This window comes from Phyllobates terribilis, unplaced genomic scaffold (assembly GCF_046119375.1).
Source record: "Phyllobates terribilis strain yellow unplaced genomic scaffold, ASM4611937v1 Scaffold_7__3_contigs__length_470593459, whole genome shotgun sequence".
Taxonomy (NCBI): domain Eukaryota; kingdom Metazoa; phylum Chordata; class Amphibia; order Anura; family Dendrobatidae; genus Phyllobates; species Phyllobates terribilis.
Window position 1 is genome coordinate 421,152,053 of NW_027362767.1, and position 24,480 is coordinate 421,176,532.

General features: G+C 45.1%; 2 protein-coding genes across 2 annotated transcripts in view; one reads left to right on the forward strand and one right to left on the reverse strand.

The window, feature by feature from the left end:
- LOC141155131 (uncharacterized) lies at positions 1-9,101 on the forward strand. The gene is made up of 8 exons (XM_073641805.1): positions 1-157; positions 3,258-3,314; positions 3,885-3,956; positions 4,891-5,805; positions 6,437-6,493; positions 7,340-7,612; positions 8,092-8,161; positions 8,728-9,101. Exons 1-7 carry the CDS (start codon positions 97-99, stop codon positions 8,124-8,126), a joined length of 1,470 nt encoding a protein of 489 aa, XP_073497906.1. The 5' UTR covers positions 1-96; the 3' UTR covers positions 8,127-8,161; positions 8,728-9,101.
- Positions 6,386-24,480, reverse strand: part of VARS2 (valyl-tRNA synthetase 2, mitochondrial) — a 23,137-nt gene continuing 5,042 nt past the window's right edge. Inside the window, exons 6-30 of the mRNA XM_073641798.1 lie at positions 23,728-23,794; positions 23,380-23,477; positions 23,222-23,303; positions 22,772-22,891; positions 20,953-21,061; positions 20,791-20,879; positions 20,480-20,570; positions 20,271-20,398; positions 20,095-20,198; positions 19,335-19,416; positions 19,175-19,251; positions 18,777-18,843; positions 18,582-18,696; positions 18,389-18,459; positions 17,845-17,970; positions 17,009-17,113; positions 16,350-16,418; positions 15,165-15,243; positions 14,034-14,161; positions 13,078-13,230; positions 12,194-12,394; positions 12,002-12,113; positions 11,185-11,375; positions 10,734-10,832; positions 6,386-10,614 (exon numbers count right to left, since the gene is read on the reverse strand). Coding sequence (XP_073497899.1) covers positions 10,561-10,614; positions 10,734-10,832; positions 11,185-11,375; positions 12,002-12,113; positions 12,194-12,394; positions 13,078-13,230; positions 14,034-14,161; positions 15,165-15,243; positions 16,350-16,418; positions 17,009-17,113; positions 17,845-17,970; positions 18,389-18,459; positions 18,582-18,696; positions 18,777-18,843; positions 19,175-19,251; positions 19,335-19,416; positions 20,095-20,198; positions 20,271-20,398; positions 20,480-20,570; positions 20,791-20,879; positions 20,953-21,061; positions 22,772-22,891; positions 23,222-23,303; positions 23,380-23,477; positions 23,728-23,794 — 2,617 coding nt within the window. The 3' untranslated portion in view covers positions 6,386-10,560. The remainder of the gene's footprint in view (positions 10,615-10,733; positions 10,833-11,184; positions 11,376-12,001; positions 12,114-12,193; positions 12,395-13,077; positions 13,231-14,033; positions 14,162-15,164; positions 15,244-16,349; positions 16,419-17,008; positions 17,114-17,844; positions 17,971-18,388; positions 18,460-18,581; positions 18,697-18,776; positions 18,844-19,174; positions 19,252-19,334; positions 19,417-20,094; positions 20,199-20,270; positions 20,399-20,479; positions 20,571-20,790; positions 20,880-20,952; positions 21,062-22,771; positions 22,892-23,221; positions 23,304-23,379; positions 23,478-23,727; positions 23,795-24,480) is intronic.

Here is a 24,480-nt window from a genome sequence, read left to right on the forward strand (position 1 = left end):
TAATATCTCCTCCTACTGAGCCAGCTCTATATATGACACTGACTGAATGGGGAAGGGATCCTGTGCTCCAAAAAAAGGGAACCTCCAAACGTCAGGATGAGCAGGTTCGCTCCAATTAGGGCCCTGCTGTGCTGCACCGTTGTGCTGAGCGTCTGCAGTAAGTACAGGGAACATTAATATACAAGAAATACAATAATGTGTAGAGTAAACCCAATGTCAATCTTCAGTTCCAGCTGTTTGCATCTGTTGTTTTCACAATATACCATTTTTAAATCATTCCAAAAAAAATTTTTTTTCTTATTTTTAACAATTTTTTAACTATATTTAGTATGTAGAAAAATATTTTTTTTGCCATTTTTTCTTACTTACGATCTTCTTGGTTTTTATTTTTATTATTATTTTTACGCTATATACTTATTTCAATTTTTTGGGTTCAGATTTTCTTTTAATCTTTTTGAAGTCAATTATTATTTTTTCTTTAGTTATTCATTTCTTCGGTATATGGTCTTTAGGGCGTTATACTGTTTACTGACTGAAAACGAATGCGTTCCAAATTGACTATCTATCGTATTCTATAATTTGTAATATTATTTTTTGCAGGAATATTGAGGGAATATTTTTTGAATTTTTTTTTTATATATTGCTGAATAGAATTAACTTATACAAAATACTTATCTTATTTTCAAGCACGTTTCTTTTATATTTTTTCATAAATTGGGCAGTGATTTTTTTGCATTGTATAAAAGTGATTTTCATATACCTTTTTGCTCTTTTATATAAATTTTTTAAATAAATTAGGCACCGAATAGTCATATTATACAAACTTGTTTTTTGTATATTGCTCCTTTTTATATACTTTTTTTTATAAACTTGACAGTTAATTGTTATTATATAAAAGTGTTTTTATCTAGTTTATTGCCTCTTTCACAAACTTTTTTTTTTAAATTGGACGATGAATTGTTCTATTAGTGTTTCTATTTACTTTTATTTATTTTATTGCACATTTATATACTTTTTTATACAAATTGAACATTGAATGGTTATAGAAAAGTGTTTTTTCTATATCTTATTGCTCTTTCATATACCTTTTTTATGATTTGGACCCTACATTTTTATATTGTATAAATATGTTTTATACATTTTATAACTATGTCATATTCTTTTTAGAAACTAGTCACTGAATTTGATATTGTTTTATATATTTTTTATTGCTCTTTTATACTTTTTTAATGTGATATTGTGTTATATATTCTTTATTCCTCTTTTATACCTTTTTTTATAAACTGGTCACTGAATTTGATATTATTATATATTTTAATTTTTTTTATTGCTCTTTTTATATTTTTTCTATAAAAATTGGGCACTTAATTGGATATTGCCTACAAGTGGTTTATATATATTTTTGTGTCCATATATATAAATACCAGTATTGCATATTAGCTCTAAACATCTCGACAACATAATAATAAGAAACCAATTTTGCAATAGACATTAGGGACTACCTGTTCCTGATTCTCTGTCCATGGTGCTGAGTTGATGGTGTTGGGCTGTGGTTTCAGCTATGTGATGAGCCCCGGTACGTATTTTTGCACAACACCCGGACCATGGGTGAGTACTACCTGTGCAGGGTTACATCGACGATGCAAAAGTTGAACCAAAAAAAGAAAATCAACAATTTGACGTTGAGATTTTAAAAGTTTTATAGTTGAATGATGATGATGTTCTTGAACTCAAGCTTCTGTTCGACCTGGCTCAAATTAGGGAATCTAGAAATGATCAAAGAGAATAAATTGGAGCAATTGCTCACTCCATTAAGAGGGACTAGACTCAAGTGGACTAATTTGACTTATTGATAAATTAAAGTGCCCCTTTGGGACTTTGTCTTATCAAGGGTAATGGTCAGAATAACTAATGCCAATGTTTTGGGAGCATTTTCCAACTATGGGCTTCGGCAGTAAAATTTTGGTACAAGGGTGTGTAGGACGTGTTGTAGCAAGCATGATGATTGAGGTATGGGTGATATTGTAGGATAGGCCTTATATATAATTGTAGCACCCTATTGTTCCATGTAAAAAGTGCCTGAGGCTAACAGAGGAGGAAGACACTGGTTATAACCTTTTCCACCCTATGACTGTCTTCATACCAGGCTGGGCGGTATTAAGTCTAGTATTGAATTATATATCAGTCTGGTTGTTTCCAAGGTTTACATTTAATTATTAGTAATTATGTGGCATAAAAAAGGGAAAGTAAAATTGGCAGAAAAATAATAAATAATAAGAAAAAATAAAAGTAACAAATGAATACATTTAGCATTATTTTACTTTTTGGATTGTGTTTGCTTATATTCGTTGTTCACTTCTTTTCATGATTTACTCAGCTTTATGGTTTTCCTAAAGTTCTGATTTCTAATGAACCAATGGCAAAAAAAAAGTAAAACAACAAAATAAATGCAAATAGTAATAAAATAGCATGAAAAAGTCCTATCCACCAAAACTGTAAAATTAAAAATTTGCTATTTTTTTTTTATTATTTTTTTAAAAAAAATGTGGCATGGTTTATGTAGCTTAATCGTTTTTTCTCAAAATTCTATTTTTTTTGAGAAACATGTGGCATAAAAAGGTAAAAAGAAAATCTTAACGAAAATTCCAAAAAGGTACAAAAATTGTTGTTTTTTTTTAAGAAATTCAAATGATTTATGTAGGTTGAGGACTTTTCCTAGATACATGTGGCAGAAAAAAATAAAGAAATATAAAAAAAAAGAGGCAAAAATTAGAAACTGTTTTTTGTAGGTTTATGACTTTTCCTAGATACAAAATAATGTATAAAATATAATGTTAAAATTACACAAAAATATCCAACTGTTCTAATCTGTAACCTCGGACCCAAAAGGGTAAGACGATCTTAACATAACTGGATTGATGTATCTGGAACTTACATCAACTTGGAGGAATAATTGCAGCAGATGATTAATTACGATTAGTGCCGAGGACATAATGCAGCCGACACAAACGCTCATCCATCAAACTGTCAGGAAGCCAAAATCAACAAATTATGTTTTGCAACACAACCTGAAGGAATCCCAAATATTGTCTACTTTTTATGTTCATTGTGCATTGCGATTTTTTCCTAATTTTGCAAGCGTTCAGTGACAATTTGTAAATTATTAAATTTTTGGGATCTATCTATTCAATCATCTATTTATATATATGTAAGGTTACGTAAAGCTGTACACTTCATGTTGGCTTTTATCTTTGCAGATGCAGCTCCTCAATTGTATTGCAGGATCCCAAGCTACTCACCAACTGGTCCCACTGGTAAGTTACATGTGTTACGAGCATTATGGCAAAGTACTGTCCCAATAGAAAAACTTAAAGCAGTTGTCCACTATTCTGACAACCACTTCTCAAACATGTTTCCTCCACGTAAGATAATATACCTACCTCCGTTGCCTGCACCATTCCTATGATGTCGGCACCTGGACTCCCGGGGCTTGTGTGACATTATGTCACTCAAGCCCTGCAGCCAATCAGCTTCCGCTTCCCTCACTTTCTTCTGACAAAACTGACACACACAAAAAGTGAGAAAGTCCTTCAGAACTCAGTTTGCTTGAAGAAAGTTAGAGGGAAGCGGTCGCTAATTGGCTACACAAGCTCTAGAAGACCAGGCGCCAACCTCGCAGATACGGTGCAGGCACCGGAGGTGAGTATAGTTGTTATTATTTGATATGGTTGCATGGGGGAAACATTGATTGAGAAGGGGTTGTCAGAGTAGTGGACAACCCATTTAAATGATTATAAGCATATTTATACTGTAGTATATTATTTTAAGATAACCCCTTCACCATTGTTTTCCCTTTTTTCCCCCATCTTTGCTATTTTCCGTAGATCCCATTGCCGCATTTCCCTTGTGTGATGGGACACCGGGCTACGTCCAGATTTCCGGCGGTGGCTCTTCTGGTGAGTATTCTTGTTATCACTGGTAGAGCGGTCCACTTTCTACATTAGTTACATCAGTTCTTACTAAAACACATGACAACATCTCCATTATGTTAATATTGGGACAATCATGGTGATATGGGTGGTATAGAGAGGAGTTATACAAGGAGTCAAAAATGGATCTGGCAGTCATTAATGCTTCCACGGTTCATGGGTCAATAATATTGGGTCTGTCTGAACTTGAGTTATACCAAGGCTTATATCAAGGCTGATTACCTTCACAGCTGAATCCAGAATTCTACTACTTTTTTAAAGAAAAAAACTACTTTGTACCATGTTAGCCAGTAGATGGAAAAGAAACAAGCCAATAGTCTTTACTTGTAGATTCCTTTTAATGACCAACTGAAAAGCTTATAACAAACAACAAACATTCAGGACTATTTGGGCCTCTTCTTCAGGCCGGATATTACACGATGTTAATGTGATATTGTATTGTAATACATTTAAGATATAGTCTTAGTATCCTTGAAAGCTAACTATTTGTGGTCATCTTTCACAGTAGTCATTAAAGGGGTTTTCTAAGATTACGATAATGATGACCTATCCATACGATAGATGATCAATATCAGATCGGTGGAGGTCCAACACCTGGCACATCCATCAATTGGCTGTTTTCAGGATCGTGGCGGTCGTGTAAACAGTGAACAGAGCACTGTTTACATACGGCCGCAACTGTATCTGCAAGCAGCTGATTAGTTGGGGTGCTGATAGAGATGATAAAACAAACTGAATTATTAATGCTGCTCTCCATGTAAGACATGAAGGTTCGGAGAAGATCGCCCATGTAAAGTATTTGTAAAGTTCCTCAACATCAGAATCCTTCAGAGATATTTTTTTTTTGAGTAATTTATGAGCCAGAGGGATCACTTAACGTCCTTTGTGTTGGTTTTTGCAGGTGTAGCTGCTTCTTCAGGAGGATCTATGAGTGGATCTGCGGGTGGCGGAAGCAGCTCCCAGCTTGTGCAAGCCGATATTCAATACAGCAACACCGTTATCCAAGGAGGCAGCATGGAAAGTAGTAGTGGCATCCTTACAAGTGGCGGTGGAGGAGTGCCATATGTCTTCAGCAGTTCTGGAGGAGGAAGTTCACAATTCATTGCAACAGGTGGAGGCACAGGAGGTAGTTCTTCTCATCTAAGTTCAATCAATTCTCAAGGAACTGGAGGAGGTTCATTTTCCCACTCTTCAGGTGGAGGCTCAATCTCTAAGGGAACTGGAGGTTCATTTGGCCAAAGTTCTGGAGGAGGTTCTTTCTCTGGAGGAAGTGGAGGTTCTTTTTCTGGAGGTAGTGGAGGCTCATTTGGCCAGAGTTCTGGAGGAGGCTCATTTTCTGGAGGAAGTGGCTCATTTGGCCATAATTCTGGAGGAGGCTCATTCGGCCATAATTCTGGAGGAGGCTCATTCGGTCAGAACTCTGGAGGCGGCTCATTCGGACAGATTTCTGGAGGCACTGGAGGCGGCTCATTTTCTGGAGGAACTGGAGGTGGCTCATTTTCTGGAGGTTCATTTGGCCAGAATTCTGGAGGTGGCTCATTTTCTGGAGGAACTGGAGGTTCATTTGGTCAGAATTCTGGAGGAGGCTCATTGTCTGGAGGAAGTGGAGGCTCATTTGGCCAGAATTCTGGAGGAGGCTCATTCTCAGGAGGAAGTGGAGGCTCATTTGGTCAGATTTCTGGAGGAGGCTCGTTTTCTGGAGGAAGTGTGGGTTCTGGACAGAATATTCATGGTGTTAGTATCGGTGGTGTTGGGGGCTCTTTCGGCACTGGCTCCGTATCTAGTGGCAGTTCAACAAGCTCTGTTAAGCTACCACGTAAGTATAGATATAAAGTAATAATTTAATTTATGGTGTGGAGGGAGGGGGTTCCTGCCCTAATATTTTTCATCTAAAACTTTTCACCAATTCATTCAAAATAATCTTCATTGGAATGACCCTTTGTAGAACACATTCAGATATGTTTTGCTCACTCAGAGATTTAATGCTGGTGAAGGACTTCATAGACATATCTGGTGGGGCACTTGTCTCATTATATAGACTCCATGGCACCAGAAGAGTTCCCCAGCCCATAACAATACAAAACATCCATACAAGTCTCTATGTCGGTGCCACATTTTAACATCTGTGAAAAGCTTGAAAAACTAAAAGCTGCTAAAGTTCTACAGAAATGATGATAGATCATCAGAGGTCTTGTAATCAAAGTTTGATTCGATAACACCATGTAAGGAGCCGAAACAGACCTGATATAGACCATAATATTTTTCGATTTAGATTCTAGCCTTGTGTCAGGAAATAAATTTTTGTAATGGGGGCAGCGGTCAGGTTACACTTCTCTGCGCGGTTCCTAAGCTATTGTAAAGAGTACAAGATGTAGAAACCACTCATAATGTGCAGCTTTTACTTTTTTTTTTTATAAACTTATTTTCCACCTTGTGTTTTTTTTCAGCTGGAGTAAACCCAAAAGATGTTCCCGTGTCCCCAGGATGTAAGAAGACTGGACAAAGTAAGAATCACACTGAAGCTCATAATTTCTATGACTTTATGTTCTTAAAATGGTCTGCCCCCCCTAAAAATAGCTAAAATGTATCCCTTAAACTAGATAAGGCCTTCGTCTCCATTTATTTCATGTATATCACTGTTCTTCTATCATCCCACACGTCTGGATGTCTTGGTCCCTTTCCTTTTCGATATTCTCCTCCTATATTACACCATACTGGTCATGCATGCACCAGATCCAAACTCCTTAAAGAGTTATATGCAACATTTCACTCCAATGCCCCAGGACTTTTAAAGACCCTTACCCCATCCCCCAAAAATATGATCCTTTAGGCACCAGAAACTACTATGGGGTATTTGTTCCCATTTGGTATCAAACCAGCTTGCATTTTTGACCATGTCTTGTTTGCAGCCTCTCCAAACCTTTGCCAGTCTATCACTTGTGACCATGCTCTGCCTGTCTTGGCTTGGGCACCATCTGACATTAATTCTTACTAGCTGACTGGGTACTGTGACATGGTGACTTCAGCCCATCTATGTGCCAGTGATTGTATAAAAAAAGGCTACCTCGAGGGATTAAGAACAAAGAAGTCACAGTCCAGTAGGCCGTTGTCACCACCTTTAGTCCTAAGCCAATTCTGTCAGTGACTCATGGGTTCCCCTTTCTTGTTGTCCTTATTACATGTGTTGCTGCCTTTAGGAGGGTGCAGCTTTATATGTGTCCTATAGGTTGGTCAGTAGAATCTGTGTACAGATCAGCCCCCTTGTTTGAAGTATGGCAATTTGGATTATTATTTTAGAACAGAAAAACATTCACTACATTGTTAATCATTGACTCTTAATTTCTTTACAGCTGGTCAAGGATCAAACCAAGGTGGAGGTTCTGGAGGAACTGGTGGTAGTGGAGGAACTGGTGGTAGTGGATTTTCACAGATCTCACAAACCCATGGATCTAGTGGTGGAACTGGGGGGGGATCAGCAAATCAAGGAGCAGGAGGAGGAACTGGCGGTGGCTTTTCACAGATCTCACAATCTCATGGATCTAGTGGTGGAACCGGTGGAGGATCAGTAAATCAAGGAGCAGGAGGAGGAAGTTTCTCCCAAATACAACAATCCCAAAGTCAAGGTACAGTGTGACCAAGTGGTGGTGGATCAATAGGAAGAAGTAGTGGATCTTCAGGTCAGGGTCAAGAGCCTCAGTGAACCCCCATTGATAGTTTATGTATTTCAGGGGGCCCCTATGCAAATACTTTATATATGCTCCTTGCTCTCCAATCATAGAGCCTTCCTCCATGTTTCTCAATCCACAAGTAATTGTGAGCCTTGAAGTTCATTAGTCCAGTCCCTTACATGTAATGCAGTAGGCGGTAGGGAAGTGCTAGATGCTTCTATGATGACGAAGGGTCTTTATATCCTCTGGGCTCATGTCCAACTGAACATAAAGAGCAGGTTCTTCACCCAAGCGATTATGCTAAAATATGATTTTAGTGCTCAGACATTGCATTGATGTGTTTATACATAGTGGCTTGGAAGTTTCTATACAAAACATACAATGTGATGGTGGAGGATACATAGTAATGAGGTTGCTTGTGTCTTCGTCTACAGGTTCTTTACAGCAACAAGTTCAGCAGTCGGGGTGATAAATCCATGATGGACCGTGTAATTAGTCATTGAGGTAAGTCTATGAGGTCCACGGTTGAGGCAACTGAATAAATCATCTTTCGACTAATATATGGACATTTGTACATGCAAAGCACAACGACCAATTCTGGCATTTAGCAAAGTTGGAAGGTCAGTAGGACATTTCACAATCCATAAACATTACCAAACCAGCCAATGTCCGTGAGACAAACTAATGTAGATCAGGGCTTTCAGATTCTCCCCCCAATGGCAGATTTTTGGAAAGAGAAGGATCCGATAGTTGGGTATCAACATGCCTGATCCTTTTGTTTTTCGCCAGGGGCAGCTTACTTCTCATGTCACATTCAGAAGACGTGCACGCTCATTGTGTAGCAGAGGGGCCGGATGTCACACATCAAGGGCCTAATGAGAAACCAGAATCCAGTGATTAAGACACAAATCCCAATACTTTTATCCATGTAGAGTATTGACTTTGAAGATCAGGGAGCTAAACTAAAGTGAGAGTCAGGTCCAACAATTGACCCAGACTCCTGACCGCTGCAAACCGTCGGCACGCTCATAATTCTGCTGATTTTACTAACCACATATTTTACTTTGCAGGACTTCACTCCTCAATCTGCCGCTGACCGCCGTGAGCAAATTTTTTTTTTATAAATACGTAAAAAGCAGAATTTGTATATATTTATTTTTGTACCGATTCCCCTTCAGCCCCATCTTGTGTCTCTTACATATGTAAGGTTTTGTCCACGTGACAGGTTAGGTGGTCTCATTGCTGACAACTTCTCACTCGTAGCTCCATAACTTTTCTCGTTCCTTTTCCAGTCCACTGACCAAGGCTCCCGCCGGGGGGCAATTTGTGCCATACAGAGTGTGTTTGTGATGTGTTTTTTTTTGGTTTGTTAAAAAAATATATAAAAATTACATTTAAATAGTTTTTTCATACGTACAATAAAACCTACCCAGGATGTGTCATATGTCGAGGTCTTCGCGTGTGATTTCAATGCTTTGCTTCTTGTTATTATTATTTAACGGCCTTCAGCTCGATCTCGAGCCATGGGACTTGATGAATCAACGCTCTGTAGAAAGATCGACCTTTGTACAGCCTAGGTATGTCCACCAGGGTCTTCTCCGCCATTATCTTGACAAGTATCAAGCCATCAGGTTGCTGGTCTTTCTTTTTGCTTTGCTCTTCTCCAGTGATTGCTCTCTTCGTATGATGTGTCCAGTCGTAGCTTGGTGATCCCTGCTTCCAGGGACATGTCTGGATTGATTTGTTCCAAAATTGATTCATTTATTCTTCTTGCCACCCAAAACAATTACCTCTACAGATATGACTTTTGGCCAGAAGGCAAAAAAAACCCAACATTCTAGAAAAATCTGTGAGAAGGGGAGAGATTTTGTCTCTCCCCTTCGCTTACCCAAGGTCTGCGACTATTAGTCAAAAAGATCATGATTGGTAATCAACAGTGAGACGCAGGAGACACACATTTTTGTCTCTCCAGCTTACCGAGAAGGGGATGACCCAATGCATCCGATTATTGGTTAAAAAGCTTCAAATGGCCAAAATACTTAACAATCAATGTAAGCGAAGAGTCTGACGACCCTATAACTTGAACAAGGACCGCACCGCAACGCCCGGACTGGCCGACGGCTCTGTCAATCCAAGCATGACGGCAATTATTTCTTTGCAGCTGTCGGGAAAACCGCAGATTTTGTCTCCCTCAAAGAAGAAGAACGAGATGTAACTGAGTTTTGGTAAAAAAAAATCTTAAACAGGGCGAGGCAGACGACACACAGGTTGTCTTCTTCTACTCCTGTGTTGGCAGAAGAACCCTCCTGGACCTTTTCTTCTACTGGACAAGGTCCGGTTCTAACAAAACTTAATTTCTATGACTTTTACATGCACCTACGTGAAGTCAGAAGGCACCAGACCTCCACCGATCAGCTGAAATCCAAGGTGTAGAAAGGGTTTGGCTTCCCTGCAGCGCCACCACAGGAGAAAGTAAGAACTGCACACTCACATTGATAGGATGTCTGTGTAATATGGGAGAGGCCCCCGGTCCTCCAGAGTGAGACGCTCCCCACCGTCTATTAATGCAAACTAGGTCATACGAAAATAGTTTTTCTAAACTGGAGAATTCCTTTAAGATACTACCGACATAAGATTTGAGAAAGTGTCGCATCGACCCATCCATATAATCAATAAATAGGATAACAAAGAAGTTTCTGCTTGTAAAATGAGACATCATACAAAAAAAAGTATATACAGTAGTTCTGATATTACAATTCGCAGAGCGACAGCCGAGTCATAGAGAGCGGCACATAGGCAGTATCCCAGCTCCCTCAGGTCATACAACAAATCGGAGCTTGTGATACAAACGGTGACCACAAGGTGGCGCTCGCTGCTTTGGTTCGGCGCTTACATCTTCCCTCCTAAGACAAACGCTCCAAGGTCTTCATTATACGTCGTATTCTTGAGATTTTCGTCTGCACAGAATTGTTAAAAAAAAAAAAAAAAATGACGACAAAGAAGGTGATGTTTGTCCGACAATGATGGCAACGTCCAGCCCCACCACGTAGACGTGTCCCAGATCTGCAGGACCTACCTCTGTCTCCTCTTCCACCATCTTGCCTTTCCGCTGGTTCTGTAACTTGCTGAGTTTAGACTGTAGTTTCTGGATTTCCGAGGACGGATCTACCGATCCCTTGAGGGTAAAAAAAAACAGTAAAACTGTGCAAAACTTTTTTTTAAAGTTCTCCAACTGTATGCAACTAAAACTTCATCAGGAAAAGTTGTGTAACTTTATATTGTACTTTGCAAGATCTCTGCTTTCAGTCAGGGAATAGAAGCGGAAATCCTGTCCTGTCTCAGGTCCTGTTGAGAGCCCAGCACGTGGGATCAGACCAAGAATGCTTCCATTCCTTCACAGCAAGCAGAGATCTTAAAAAAAAAAAAAAATTAGGGTAAGGAGGCGTCTCGGGATCCCGGATCCTAGATAAGGAGTATTTTGGTAAGTGTTGGGGGGGGGGTAACTATCCGACACACCGGTTACTTACCTTCAGGTTCATGTACACGTGACAGTTATCGGTCACTTCCCCCGAGGCCCAGCCAGGACCATCCGCAGGAGCCTGGGGAGTGGCCCCTGAGAGGTGGAGGTGAAGAGGGCCCGAGAATGAGAGGGTCTGCAGCGGAGACAGGAAAGACTGAAGAGACAGCAGGTCGTCTTCTTGGGAGCAGGAGATACAGACTGGAGAATAAAGCAGTTACGGTATTTAAAGGGAGTTTCCGATGTTATGTAAATATTTCTTAAAGGGGTTGTCCTGCCGCTACATATCATAAAAAAATAAACATTATTCGTCATTTACTCAGTGTTAAAAATATGATCCAAGATATTTCTTACATAATACGGCGCCACCTGGTATACAAAATATACACATATATTTGCACGTCCATCTAATGAGTGGCGTGCTGGTGGTTACACATGCTCAGTAGAAATAGCTTGCTTGCCAAGAGAGGAGCTAGCGAACTCTCTAGCTTCCAGAGGGGGAAGGAGACTGATTTTGTCCAAAGCTTATTCCTGCAGCACCAAGAAAGACAAGCGGGTGCAAAAAGTGATGACATCTTTTTTAATACACTTAGTCTTTGAATTCCCTGCCATTTTTTTTAACTCTCAGCTTGCTGTCAGTGAGTAGGACTGGCCGTACATCCAAGAGGTGAAAACAGACCGAGCTGAGAGTTCTGCTGCGATCTCCATCCAGTCTAGACAATGCTTTATGAGCGCCGATCTCTATCCCCTTTTCCTGGTAGTCTGTGACAATTACATTATTTGGCATTACCGCAGAAAGATCCCTTTAATTCCCAGTAACCCTTTACCTTCTGGTCTGGCCTTCGTCAGGTTGTAGTCACTCCTGAGGCCACGTAACGTCCGCACCACCGAGTATACGAAGTCAAAGCGCCGCGTCTCCTCGGGATACGACCAGTGACCCTGCGAGATGAGAGCGAGGAGTGAGTGACCGCCATAATACGGCCGCCAGTACAGACGAAACGCGGCTTTTATTATCGTACCGTGTGCCCGGGGCTGGGGTACTCTGCCACACAGATGCTGGGCGGGTGCCACGAGGGCGATGGTGGCAATCGCTGCCACAGTTCTTCTGAGAGGTAAGGGGTGAAGGGTGCAAGAAGCCGAAGAGTCACCTCCGCCCCCCGGTACAGTACCTGACGTGCGTCGGAGCCGCCAGGACCCTTCAGAACGGGTTTTACGGCTTCCTGTGCAGTAAAATGAAAATGCGTTACTATGTGCACGCAGCTCCACTGCTGACTAATGAGCTTCCATAGTGACAGACTACAACCCAGCCCTGTGTATAGTCAGAGCCTGCAGTCGCCTTCCATCTAGTGAAGGGAGAGAGACTGCAGGATCAGGTTACACTTTGCTCCATCTCAGAGCTGTATTCACAAAACGCTACATTTTTAATTAGGACTACTTGGAAAACTTATTTTTTATTGCTTTATTTAAAAAAAAAAAGATACAAACAAGATTAACATCCTACCGTTTTCTGTACACAGCTCCTATGCAGACCAATGTGTAGCCTGATCCTGCAGTCCTGTGTTACTCCCGATGCACAGAAGGGGGATATAACACATGTCTGCAGGACCAGACTACACACAGGGGAGGTTTGTAGTCTGTCACTGTGACGACACATTAGTCTGCATTGGAGCTGTGTGCACAAAAAGGTGGGAGATTTTTATTCATGGATATTTCTTATTTTTTTTTTATTATTTAACGTGATATTTTATATTCTGTGTTTTGTGACCCAGGCAGCCAATCACAAGTCACGCACAGTGACATCAGCCAATGAAGGACTGGCCGAGCAAAAGTGGTACGACTCTGAGCAGGAAGCAGTCAGTGCATGCTGGGGATTGTAGTTGTGCACCAGCCGCAGACCACTCACCACGTAGATATCGCAGTAGTTCTTCAGCCAGAAGCCGTGAATGGCGGTGGTGACCTGGTGAATCTCGTAGCTCCGCAGCTTCTCCTCGCACTCCTCCGTCACCTGCCGGAGCCGGTCCAGCAGCCATCGGTCCAGGGGGGCCGGCGGCCTCAGCTGATGTGAAGAAAGAAGAATTTATGTAACCCCTGATGGCTTCCTGTCACAGCTCGCCCTCAAAGATGGTGCCATCCTCTATTCCAGGGAGCACCGCTCCATTCACTTCTATGGGAACGTAGGCTTTCTCCATCTGTCCCATAGAAGTGAATGGAGCGGTGGTCACACAGCAGACATTGGGGTGAGTGGAGGTCCCGGAGGTTAGAGTTCCCCCACTCTGCAGAGACCTTAACCCGACCTCTTGGTACCCGACCAATCCTAAGAGTGGAGGGGTCCGCAGTGTGTCCTCTTCATACATTTACTGTTGCTTCCGGCCACTCGCTGAACCACAGTTCCTGTCGAGTGAGTGGGGGGCCCTGAACAGAAGGGGGGCCTAATCGAAGGTTTGGAGGGAAGGGAAGACTGTGGCCGCTTAATTCTCAGGATCGGACAGACCCCCAAGATCAGTAAGTGATCATAATATGCTGTCGCAATAAGAATAAACACCTCTTGAAGCTAAAAAAAAATTTGATTCTTAAAGGGGTTGTCCTCCTGCTGTTTATAGCCCCATATGCCGTGTAGTGGCCGTTCTCAGGTACTGCAGCTCAGCTCCCATTCACTGTAACAAGAGCGGCAGTACCTGAGAACGGCCACTCCACAGTGTACGGCGCTGTGCTGTTCGGGCTCCGCTCACTCGCAGTCACCGCTGCGCCAAATATCGGCCCCCACTGACCTAACGCCGAGGATAGGTCATCAATATCATAGTCCTGGACCATCCCTTTAAGAAATTAAAGAGACAAACATGTGACAGAAGCTTTCCTCACCTCTTCCATAGGCAGAGGGGTAAACCCTTCCCCCAGTGCGGCCAGTGTGAATCTCACCCCGTTCCACACTTTGTTGCAGAAATGTCGCACAGCGAGAACCGAAGCGACGTCCAAATTAATGTCGTCACCTGGAAGCATAAAGGAGTATACGGCGTCTCATCTCAGGAAAATGGCAGAGACATAGACCGAAGCGTTGTTATATAATGGCAAAAAAGTGTATGACAAAGCCACATGATCAAACCAAGCTGCAGTACCAGACACAGCCACATGATCAAACCAAGCTGCAGTACCAGACACAGCCACATGATCAAACCAAGCTGCAGTACCAGACACAGCCACGTGATCAAACCAAGCTGCAGTACCAGACACAGCCACGTGATCAAACCAAGCTGCAATACCAGACACAGCCACGTGTTCAAACCAAGCTGCAGTACCAGACACAGCCACGTGATCAAACCAAGCTGCAGTACCAGACACAGCCACATGATCAAACCAAGCTGCAGTACCAGACACAGCCACATGATCAGGCCAAGCTCCAGTACCAGACACAGTCACATGATCAAACCAAGCTGCAATACCAGACACAGCCACATGATCAAACCAAGCTGCAGTACCAGACACAGCCACATGATCAAACCAAGCTGCAGTATCAGACACAGCCACATGATCAAACCAAGCTGCAGTACCAGACACAGCCACATGATCAAACCAAGCTGCAGTACCAGACACAGCCACATGATCAAACCAAGCTGCAGTACCAGACACAGCCACATTATCAAACCAAGTTGCAGTACCAGACACAACCACATGATCAAACCAAGCTGCAGTACCAGACACAGCCATGTGATCAAACCAAGCTGCAGTACCAGACACAGCCACATGATCAAACCAAGCTGCAGTACCAGACACAGCCACATGATCAAACCAAGCTGTAGTACCAGACACAGCCATATGATCAGGCCAAGCTTCAGTACCAGACACAGTCACATGATCAGGCCAAGCTGCAGTACCATACACAGCCACGGGAAAAAGGGGGGCGCTGTTTCAAGAAAAAAAAAAAAAGCGCCATCTCTAGCCCCATAGCTCTCCTTTCGGGATCATCAAGGCAGGTGAAAGGAGATTGAGCCTCACCTTGTACTCGATGAGAGCAGAGGGCAAATCTCAGGGCATCGGTGCCGCACTCCGGGATCCCATGGGGGTAATCCTTTACCTGGGAAAGGAATCAGACAAGAAATGATGAGGATGGTTAATGGGTCTTATAAACAGAAGGCGTATCATCTCAGTCCTGCCATCTGGCATCAGGGTTACAGGGACGGCAAAAGGGGCAAATGTCCAATAGGCCTCCACCACAGTGGGCCTCCACCGCAGGGATCTCCACAGCTAGGGCCTCCACCGCAGGGAGTCTCCACGGCAGGGGGGCCTCCACCGCAGGGGGCTTCGGCCCTAGAAGTCAATGATGTTTTACTTGAACCTGAGCAATGTTATCGTCAAACTTTACTGTGGCGTTTTTTTTTTTCCTGCAGTGTACGGCAGCATTTTAGGCACAATATAGCAGTATCATTTGAGCACTGTATGGTGGTATTATTTGTACATTTCTTAGCACTTTTTTTTAGGGGGGGGGGGAGGGGAGGTGGGGGTTGCAGAGTATAGAAGTGTGTTGTAATACCATAAAGCTTTTTTGTTTTTGGGCACTGCATGGCGGTATTATTTGTATTTGTGCCATACACTGCAAAAGCACCAGGAGTGTAATGTTTTTAGGCATCATATAGCTCTATTATTTTAGCGCTGCATAACAGTATCGTTTCACATTTCTGCAGTGAATGGCAGTATTTTCAGATACACAATGGCTCTATTATTACAGTATGGTATCGCGGTATGGTTTGTAAAATGTATAATAATGTTTTTTGCAGTATTATTAGATACAGAATACCTCTATTAATTAGGCACTGAATGGCAGGAATTATTTGCGCCGTTATGGCAGCATTTGTTTCTAATTGGGCACTGTACGGAGGCCGTACAACACTTTTTTTTGCAACCTATGACACTAGGTACGATATAGCTCTATTATATCTGCACACTGTGTGGCGGTATTATTGGCATTTGTTATTTGTAGCGTATGGCAGTGTTTTCAGATACAATATAGTTTTATTATTTGGGCACTATATGGCGATATTATTTGTACATTGCATAGCACTGTGGTTTTTTTTTTGGTGATATTATTTGCGCATTTGATATCATTATTATTTCTAGGTTTTAGTCTTTGTTCCCCATTCACAAATGCATTTACCAAGTCTAAATAAACCCGTCCCATCTTACCAGTCCGGACTCTGCTACTTTTAACTCTCGTGAGTCCAAATTTCCCTCCTTCAACTTTTCCTGCAGGTTCTGTGAAGATAAAATGAAGAACAATAATGAAGAGGTCTAGAAGTCCGATACAATTTGTGCACGCTGGAGCAGAAGTGTTTCAGGACAGAAACAAATGCAAAAGTCCGAGAGGTCCACACTTTGCTCTGCACTGACGTTCTAAAATGTCACTGCAGAGTACAGCAGCTACACTGAATAGTGCAGCAGCGTGAGCGGGGAGACAACTGTCAGACACAGCCGAGCTTCCCAAAGAGAGGACAGAGATGGATTATAACCATCTCTGCCTTCCTCATCACTCTATACACAGTACAGAACAAGTGCCATGTATGCAGTATAAGAGGTGCTGTCTGCATTTCCTCCTCCAAACTCAGCTGTCAAGGTAATCACAGGAGAGAGCAGGACCTGCTTGGTCCTTATAGACCCAGTCAGCTCCGCTGTGCAGCTAGGAAGCTACATTTCCCCTGTAACTAGGGCTAATGTACCAGCCCCAGTCACAGGGGAAAATGAAAAATAAATAATGTATTGATTATTTTAAAATGCCATAGTCAGTGATACAAGACCGCTGTAGCAGGTTGTTCCATCAAGCGGAGGTACTAGGGAGCAGCACTCACCTCCAGGGAAATTCCGGTCATCACATCGAGAGGATCAAGAACATTTCCTAGAGATTTGCTCATCTTCCGCCCGTGGGCATCTCGGACCATGGAGTGCAGGAACACCTGATGGGAAAGTGACCAGAGAGCAGCCAACGATATGGATCACAAATCGCCAGAGGCAATGCTCAGGAGGCGAAGAATTAAAGGGGTTGTATGAGATTAAGTGAAATAATAGGGAGCATGACGCAGGATCGGGAGCTCACCCCGCACAGGGCAGGTGGCAGCCGAGGGCCGTGTCTGGGACTGCAGCTCAGCCCTAAATGGACAGAGGATCCAGAAACACAGAAACTAAGACGTGAGTATAAAAAAAATATATATATATTACAAAATCTCCCATTGGTCACAATGAGCTCACTGATGGATTCTCAGTTAGCCCATTCAGCAGCCAGCAATGGAAAGGAGGGGTACCGGAGGCAAACGGAGCTAAACATTTAATGACCCAATTGTAAAAATGATTTTTTTAACCAAAAGTATTTAAGAAAAAAAAAATTACTCTGAAAGGATGGACAATTTTTATAGTTGTAAAATCGCCTTAAAAGGCTTTTACACTTTCTATAGTTCTCTTTAGTTAGAAGCTACGGGGTCCAAGATCCCCACTGATCAGCAGAGATCTATGGAAATCACAACAGTTAGTGATGAACGTCCCTGCAGCTCCCCCGCAGGGGGAGTGAAGTATTACACAGTGACCAAGTAATGCTTAGACATGCCGGGTCCTCCAGAATGAAATGGACCCCCAAAGCGGGTTTAACAAAATGGGTTCTGAACGGTGGACACCCCCTTTGTTATCGAGGTACCTCTTTGAATGGTAACTGGCCTGTGAGCTGCTCTCCTAACATCACCATCCGGGCCACCCAGAAGAACAGGAGGTCACTGCCCGTCTCCAGGAGGGAGTTGGGGTAAAAGTCCTCAAGATCTTTAGTCTGCAGGGAAGAGACAAAGAGTAAAGTGAATGTCCGTCCTCCTTGCGAGGACGTGGATTTAACCCCCTCCAAAAAAAACATAAACAGTAATAAACCCAAACCAAAGACATTGTAAGAAAAAGAAAAAAGGGGAAAATAAATAAGTTACGGCTTTTGGAAGAAGAGGAGGAAAAAAACAAAACCCAAATCAGTTCCTGCAGGTAGAGGAAATCAGTGCGACAGATGCTTGCAGCTGCCACTAGAGGGAGCTCAAGAGTTTCATACAGGCATTGTACTCTGCAATATCTCAGTATGCAGTGAGCTCCCCCTGGTGGCGACTGCAGGAAGCCAGAATGTCATGATATCAATCAGCGAAGGGAGATTAGTAATAAATCTTAGATGTAATCCAGACTATAATGAGAAGGCACGCAGAACTCACCCGCTCCGGCCATCCCAGCATAGCAAATGGAAAAAGAGCCGATGAAAACCAAGTATCCAGAACGTCTTCATCTACATGGGAAAAGATCTATACAGTCACACTGCTTTATCCAACATCACAGGATAGGACATGTGCCGGATTAGCAGATATTCTGGATTATTGGGCCGTTCTATAAAACTCATTAAGTCCTCACCTCTTCTAAGGATGACCTCGCACGCCGGTTTTCCTAATACGTTGGCGGCTTTCTTCCTGGCTTCTGATTCGCTGTGAGCAGCTACCCAGAATCCTTCGCTTTCGTCCTTATTATCCTGTGGCGCACACGACAGGGGGTCAGCGACGAGCCGGTCTCTGATATACAGACCGCACCGTTATACCGGAGGTCACTAACCTGGAGAAACACGAGATAAGCGGGAATCTGATGCCCCCACCACAGCTGCCGCGAGATGCACCAGTCGCTGGAATAGGAGGATGTCCCAAAAACAGAACAAAGACACATTTATTAATAGGAATTGGTTCATTTTTCAAAATAGGGCATAACACCGACCATCAGTAATTGCATCATTCTCTGAGAGCAGCCTGCAGTGTAAAGCATGGAGGTTTACATCACAGTCATGGTTACAGGATGCATGGCAATCCAGGGACATGCGTCCTCTAGTCCAGAGGCTTGTCAACTGTTCTAGCACTACAACTCCCAGCCTGACCTGAGATGCTAGAGGATATAGTTTTAGCCACTTTTCTGCTTGGCTGTGAAACTACAACTCCCAGCATGCCCCGATATGAGCCTACCTGATATTCGAGAGCCAGTTCTTCCAGTTTTTCTGGTGATAGGACGGCGTGATCTTCATCTGTCCCGACTCCACGGCCTTGAGATAATATCACAACGGTCATATGAGAAGACACGGAGGGCGATGGGGAGGGACAGGATAATGTACATAACAGGTCCTACCCTTAGAGCTTTCTGGGCCATTTCCTCACAGTTCACAAACCACTGGCGCTTCAGTAAGTGTTCGATCACATCACCGGAGCGGCTGCAAGACACAAAGAAATGGGATAAAAGCTGCTTTACGGACTTATATGTTGTTCCTGCTGCCACCACCAGATGGAGCTCCCTGCACAGGGTTCCATTACAGTGAACATCTGTGATCAGTGAGCTCCCTCTAGTGGTGGCTGCAGGAATAGAATTGTATCATTGATCTCTTATAGGTGACAATTTGGCATTTGATAAAGAAAAAAAATAATCTGTATTTCTGAAGTCATTAAAATAAGGGTTTTATTATAAGATGAAATGGGAATCAATAACTCAGAAACTTAAGAAACCCATAGAGAAAATTCATCCATTAATATCCCTGATTGCAAGACTTAATGTCTGGGGTCTGAATTTCCTTATGATCTGACATCTTAGGTCGCCGTCTGGGTCTGACGTCAGCAGTTTGACTTCATTGTGGGGCTCTGACATTTGAGGTCCAGTTTAATTTCACAGCTTGGGTTCTAAATTAATTGTGCCGGGTCTCGAAAATTACTTTTTTTTTTTTCCTTCTCTTCTTCGCAAAGTATTAATTTGTAGGTCTCATAGTGTCTCCCCACTCAGAAAGTTTGTAAAGTTTGCTGTAATCTGCTGATGTGCCACCAGATGGCGCTGGTTGTAGTCAGTCATCGCCACCTGGTGGCTGCACGGAGAACTACATCTGGATTGCGGATGTTCTTACCTACAGACGGGCAGCAGCATCGAATGCTCACGGTCTCCTCTATAAAGTCCTTTCTCCTTCAGTGCGGCCACAACCTGCTCCCGGGCGTCAAATCTTTTCACGCCCTGTAAGAATCCACTGACACACTGTAACGCTGACCGATACGAGAGAAGGGGAGGATAGATAGATGATCAGACCTGTATCCAATCCCCGCAGGCTTCCGTCATGGATCCGTCTTCCCCGATCACAGAAATCGATGGGAGCGCCAGGTCTTGTGCCATCTCGAAGTCCACCGGGCTGTGAGCGGGGGTCACCTTCACGGCTCCTACAAGAAAACATTGGCAGCGAGGATCACACTGCCACCTAGTGAGTCATAGCTGTAACCACAGTGTGGAGCTGTACTGACCGGTGCCAAACTCCGGGTTCACCAGCCGATGGGCGACAACTGGAAGCAGACGGCCGGAGAAAGGGTGACGGAGGCTTTTGCCGTGGAGGCTCTAAGAAAGAACGAGTCCAAGGTCAGTCACCTCCACGACATGCGGAGTGTCACCCAATCCCCCTCTGCCATGTACCAATGTGTCCAGCAGCCACCACTAGGGGGAGCTCACTGCTGTCAGAGGCGGGCGCTGGATGTATCACACAGTCGGCACCGGCCCCATTACAGGACAGCAGGGAGTCCCGAGTCTGATACTCTGTGCGATTCCTCCTCACACTCACCAGGTACCGGGGGTCGTCCGGATGGACCGCCACGGCTGTGTCCCCCAGCAAGGTCTCCGGACGTGTGGTGGCCACAAGGATTTCACCATCTGCAAAGCAAGGAAGGCAGCTGAGTGATGGGGAGGCCGTTCTGAAGGGGGCGCCATCGGCTAAAGGATCTACCTTCTTCTTCTGTGGGGTAAGCGAAGCTGAACAGGAGGCCGAAGGCGACTTTCTTCTCGTAGCCGGGAACAGTCAGGAAGGTTTTACCATCCAGCTGCCGACTCTCCACCTGTGGAAAGAGAACACTATGTGCGGTGTATGGTGAGAGCAGAGACGGACAATGAAGTCCACATCGAGAGGCGGCGGACAGGACGGTCTACGTCTCCTCTACATATCAAGAGGCGGTGGACGGGACGGTCCACGTCTCCTCTACACATCTAGAGGCGGCGGACAGGACGGTCTACGTCTCCTCTACATATCAAGAGGCGGTGGACGGGACGGTCCACGTCTCCTCTACACATCTAGAGGCGGCGGACAGGACGGTCCACGTCTCCTCTACATATCGAGAGGCGGCGGACAGGACGGTCCTCGTCTCCTCTACATATCGAGAGGCGGCGGACAGGACGGTCCACGTCTCCTCTACATATCAAGAGGCGGTGGACGGGACGGTCCACGTCTCCTCTACACATCTAGAGGCGGCGGACAGGACGGTCCACGTCTCCTCTACATATCGAGAGGCGGCGGACAGGACGGTCCTCGTCTCCTCTACATATCGAGAGGCGGCGGACAGGACGGTCCACGTCTCCTCTACATATCGAGAGGCGGCGGACAGGACGGTCTACGTCTCCTCTACATATCAAGAGGCGGTGGACGGGACGGTCCACGTCTCCTCTACACATCTAGAGGCGGCGGACAGGACGGTCCACGTCTCCTCTACATATCGAGAGGCGGCAGACAGAACGGTCCTCGTCTCCTCTACATATCGAGAGGCGGCGGACAGGACGGTCCACGTCTCCTCTACATATCGAGAGGCGGCGGACAGGACGGTCCTCGTCTCCTCTACATATCGAGAGGCGGCGGACGGGACGGTCCACGTCTCCTCTACATATCGAGAGGCGGCGGACAGGACGGTCCACGTCTCCTCTACAGATCGAGAGGCGGCGGACGGGACGGTCCACGTCTCCTCTACCTACCGAGAGGCGGCGGACAGGACGGTCCTCGTCTCCTCTACATATCGAGAGGCGGCGGACGGGACGGTCCACGTCTCCTCTACGTATCGAGAGGCGGCGGACGGGACGGTCCACGACTCCTCTACATATCGAGAGGCGGCGGACGGGACGGTCCACAACTCCTCTACATATCGTGAGGCGGCGGACGGGACGTTCCACAACTCCTCTACATATCGAGAGGCGGCGGACAGGACGGTCCACGTCTCCTCTACCTATCGAGAGGCGGCGGACGGGACGGTCCACGTCTCCTCTACCTACCGAGAGGCGGCGGACGGGACGGTCCACGTCTCCTCTACCTACCAAGAGGGGGCGGACGGGACGGTCCACATCTCCTCTACATATCGAGAGGCGGCGGACAGGACGGTCCACGTCTCCTCTACATATCAAGAGGTGGCGGACAGGACGGTCCACGTCTCCTCTACATATCAAGAGGTGGCGGACAGGACGGTCCACGTCTCCTCTACATATCGAGAGGCGGCGGACGGGACGGTCCACGTCTCTCCTCCATGACAAGGGGTGGTGGATGATAAATGCCTCCCCTCTATATCAGAGGCGGCGGACGATCCACCACTTACCTCCCTATCAGAGGTGGTGGTCGGACGGCCATGTCTTACCTCAATATCAGAGGTGGAGGTCGGACGGCCATGTCTTATCTCCCTTTCAGAGGCGACGGTCAGACGGCCATGTCTTACCTCAATATCAGAGGTGGTGGTCGGACGGCCATGTCTTACCTCCCTTTCAGAGGTGGCGGTCGGACGGCCATGTCTTACCTCAATATCAGAGATGGCGGATCGGAGGGCACAGGACCAGTTCACAAGACGATGGCGGCGACGAACCAAACCGCTCTCATAGAGGTGGATGAAGGCTTCAGACACGGCACAAGAGAAACGCTGGAGAAGAAAGGAAGAGAATCAGGACTAGGAGAGGCGGCAATGATTACGGGGGAGGATGAGACTGTACTGCACCACGGAATAGGAAGGCTCTATAGAAATCAGTGCAATTCTATAGAAAGGCCCCTGGCGATCGGGACGTTCCAAGAATCTGTCCGGTGCCACAATAGTCCCACGTGCCGGATCTTGTCACCTAAGTGATGTTCTGAGAGATTCACAGCGACATTTCAATAGTTACACAGCAGCGATCAGAGCTCAGGTGCCGGCTGTATGACGCGGCCGGCCGGTACGGGGAGGGATCAGCGATGTCGCCATATAACGGGGTCTCACCTCGTCCATAGTGAAGCAGGAGCGGTCCCAGTCCAGAGACGCCCCCAGGGACCGCAGCTGGTGATAGATCCTGTCCCCTTTACTGCAGGAAGGAAGAAGGTCACAAAGTCAGAGACCCCGAGGCTCTGGCCGCGACCAGGACTGATTGCATCTCTTACCTCTCCGTCCATTGCCACACGGCCCTGAGAAACTCCTCCCGACCCAAATCGTGGCGAGAGACGCCGCCTTCTTTATACAGGTTCTTCTCCACCACGGTCTATGACGGGGAAACAGCAGCGAGTCAGCACAGACCCTGCGGTGGGACTACACCGCCCAGCATGTGGTCTCCTGCATTACTGCACTGTATACCTGTGCAGGATGGCAAAAACCCATCGCCAGCAGCCTGGTAACGGCGGCACAAGCCCCAGTCACATTCATGGGATGCGGATTTTACAAGGATTTAGCCTTGGCATCAGTGATAAAATCCGCCTGAAATCTGATCATTTCCTTTAGATCCAGTGCCGTACCTGAGTGGCGATCCCCGCGTGATCGGATCCAGGCACCCACAGCACCTTCTCCCCTAGCATCCTCCTCCTGACCAAGAAGAAAGCAGAGACACACAGGACCGTGATGCCACTTCATTCTGCTCTGATCGCTGCTGAATTAAAGAGGTTGTGCGGGATTCGAAAAAAAAAAAAAAGGGGTCTGCAATTTGTTTTCCTCCCAGAAACAGCTCCACACCAGCATACAGGCCGGGTCTGGTATTACACAAAGGTATCACTTGAATGGGGATGAGCTGCAATACCGGTGTGAGGAAAGAATCCGCTGTGGCTCGACTTCTGCTTGTGACAGGGCAGCTTTTCCACTGTCAGTTCATGACCACTGCTGTGTAGAGGGGACTGGCTGGCTGCTCTTTTCAATAGCTAAGCCAACCTCCTCCTAGGTCTATATGTTGGCTGTGACAGTGCTGGCTGTGCTATGGAAATAAGCAGCCGGACGCCTTCACACAGGAAGACACAGGAAACGTTGCCTTTATCTCAAGCAGAAGCCGGAAGTTCGATAACGGAAATACATTAGAAAGTTGTATCATTTGCTCGTTGAGGCAAATAAGTATAATTGTTTTTTTCTAACTGGAAAATCCCTTTAACTCATTGGACGGGGGGGAATTTTCATTTTTGTGGTGTAATTTTTTTTTTTTTTTTTATTTCAGTGGCGAAGGCTTTTTAATTTTTCTTTTTTTTAATGTGCCGAGCTGCAGCTTTTATTGGAACCATTTTGGG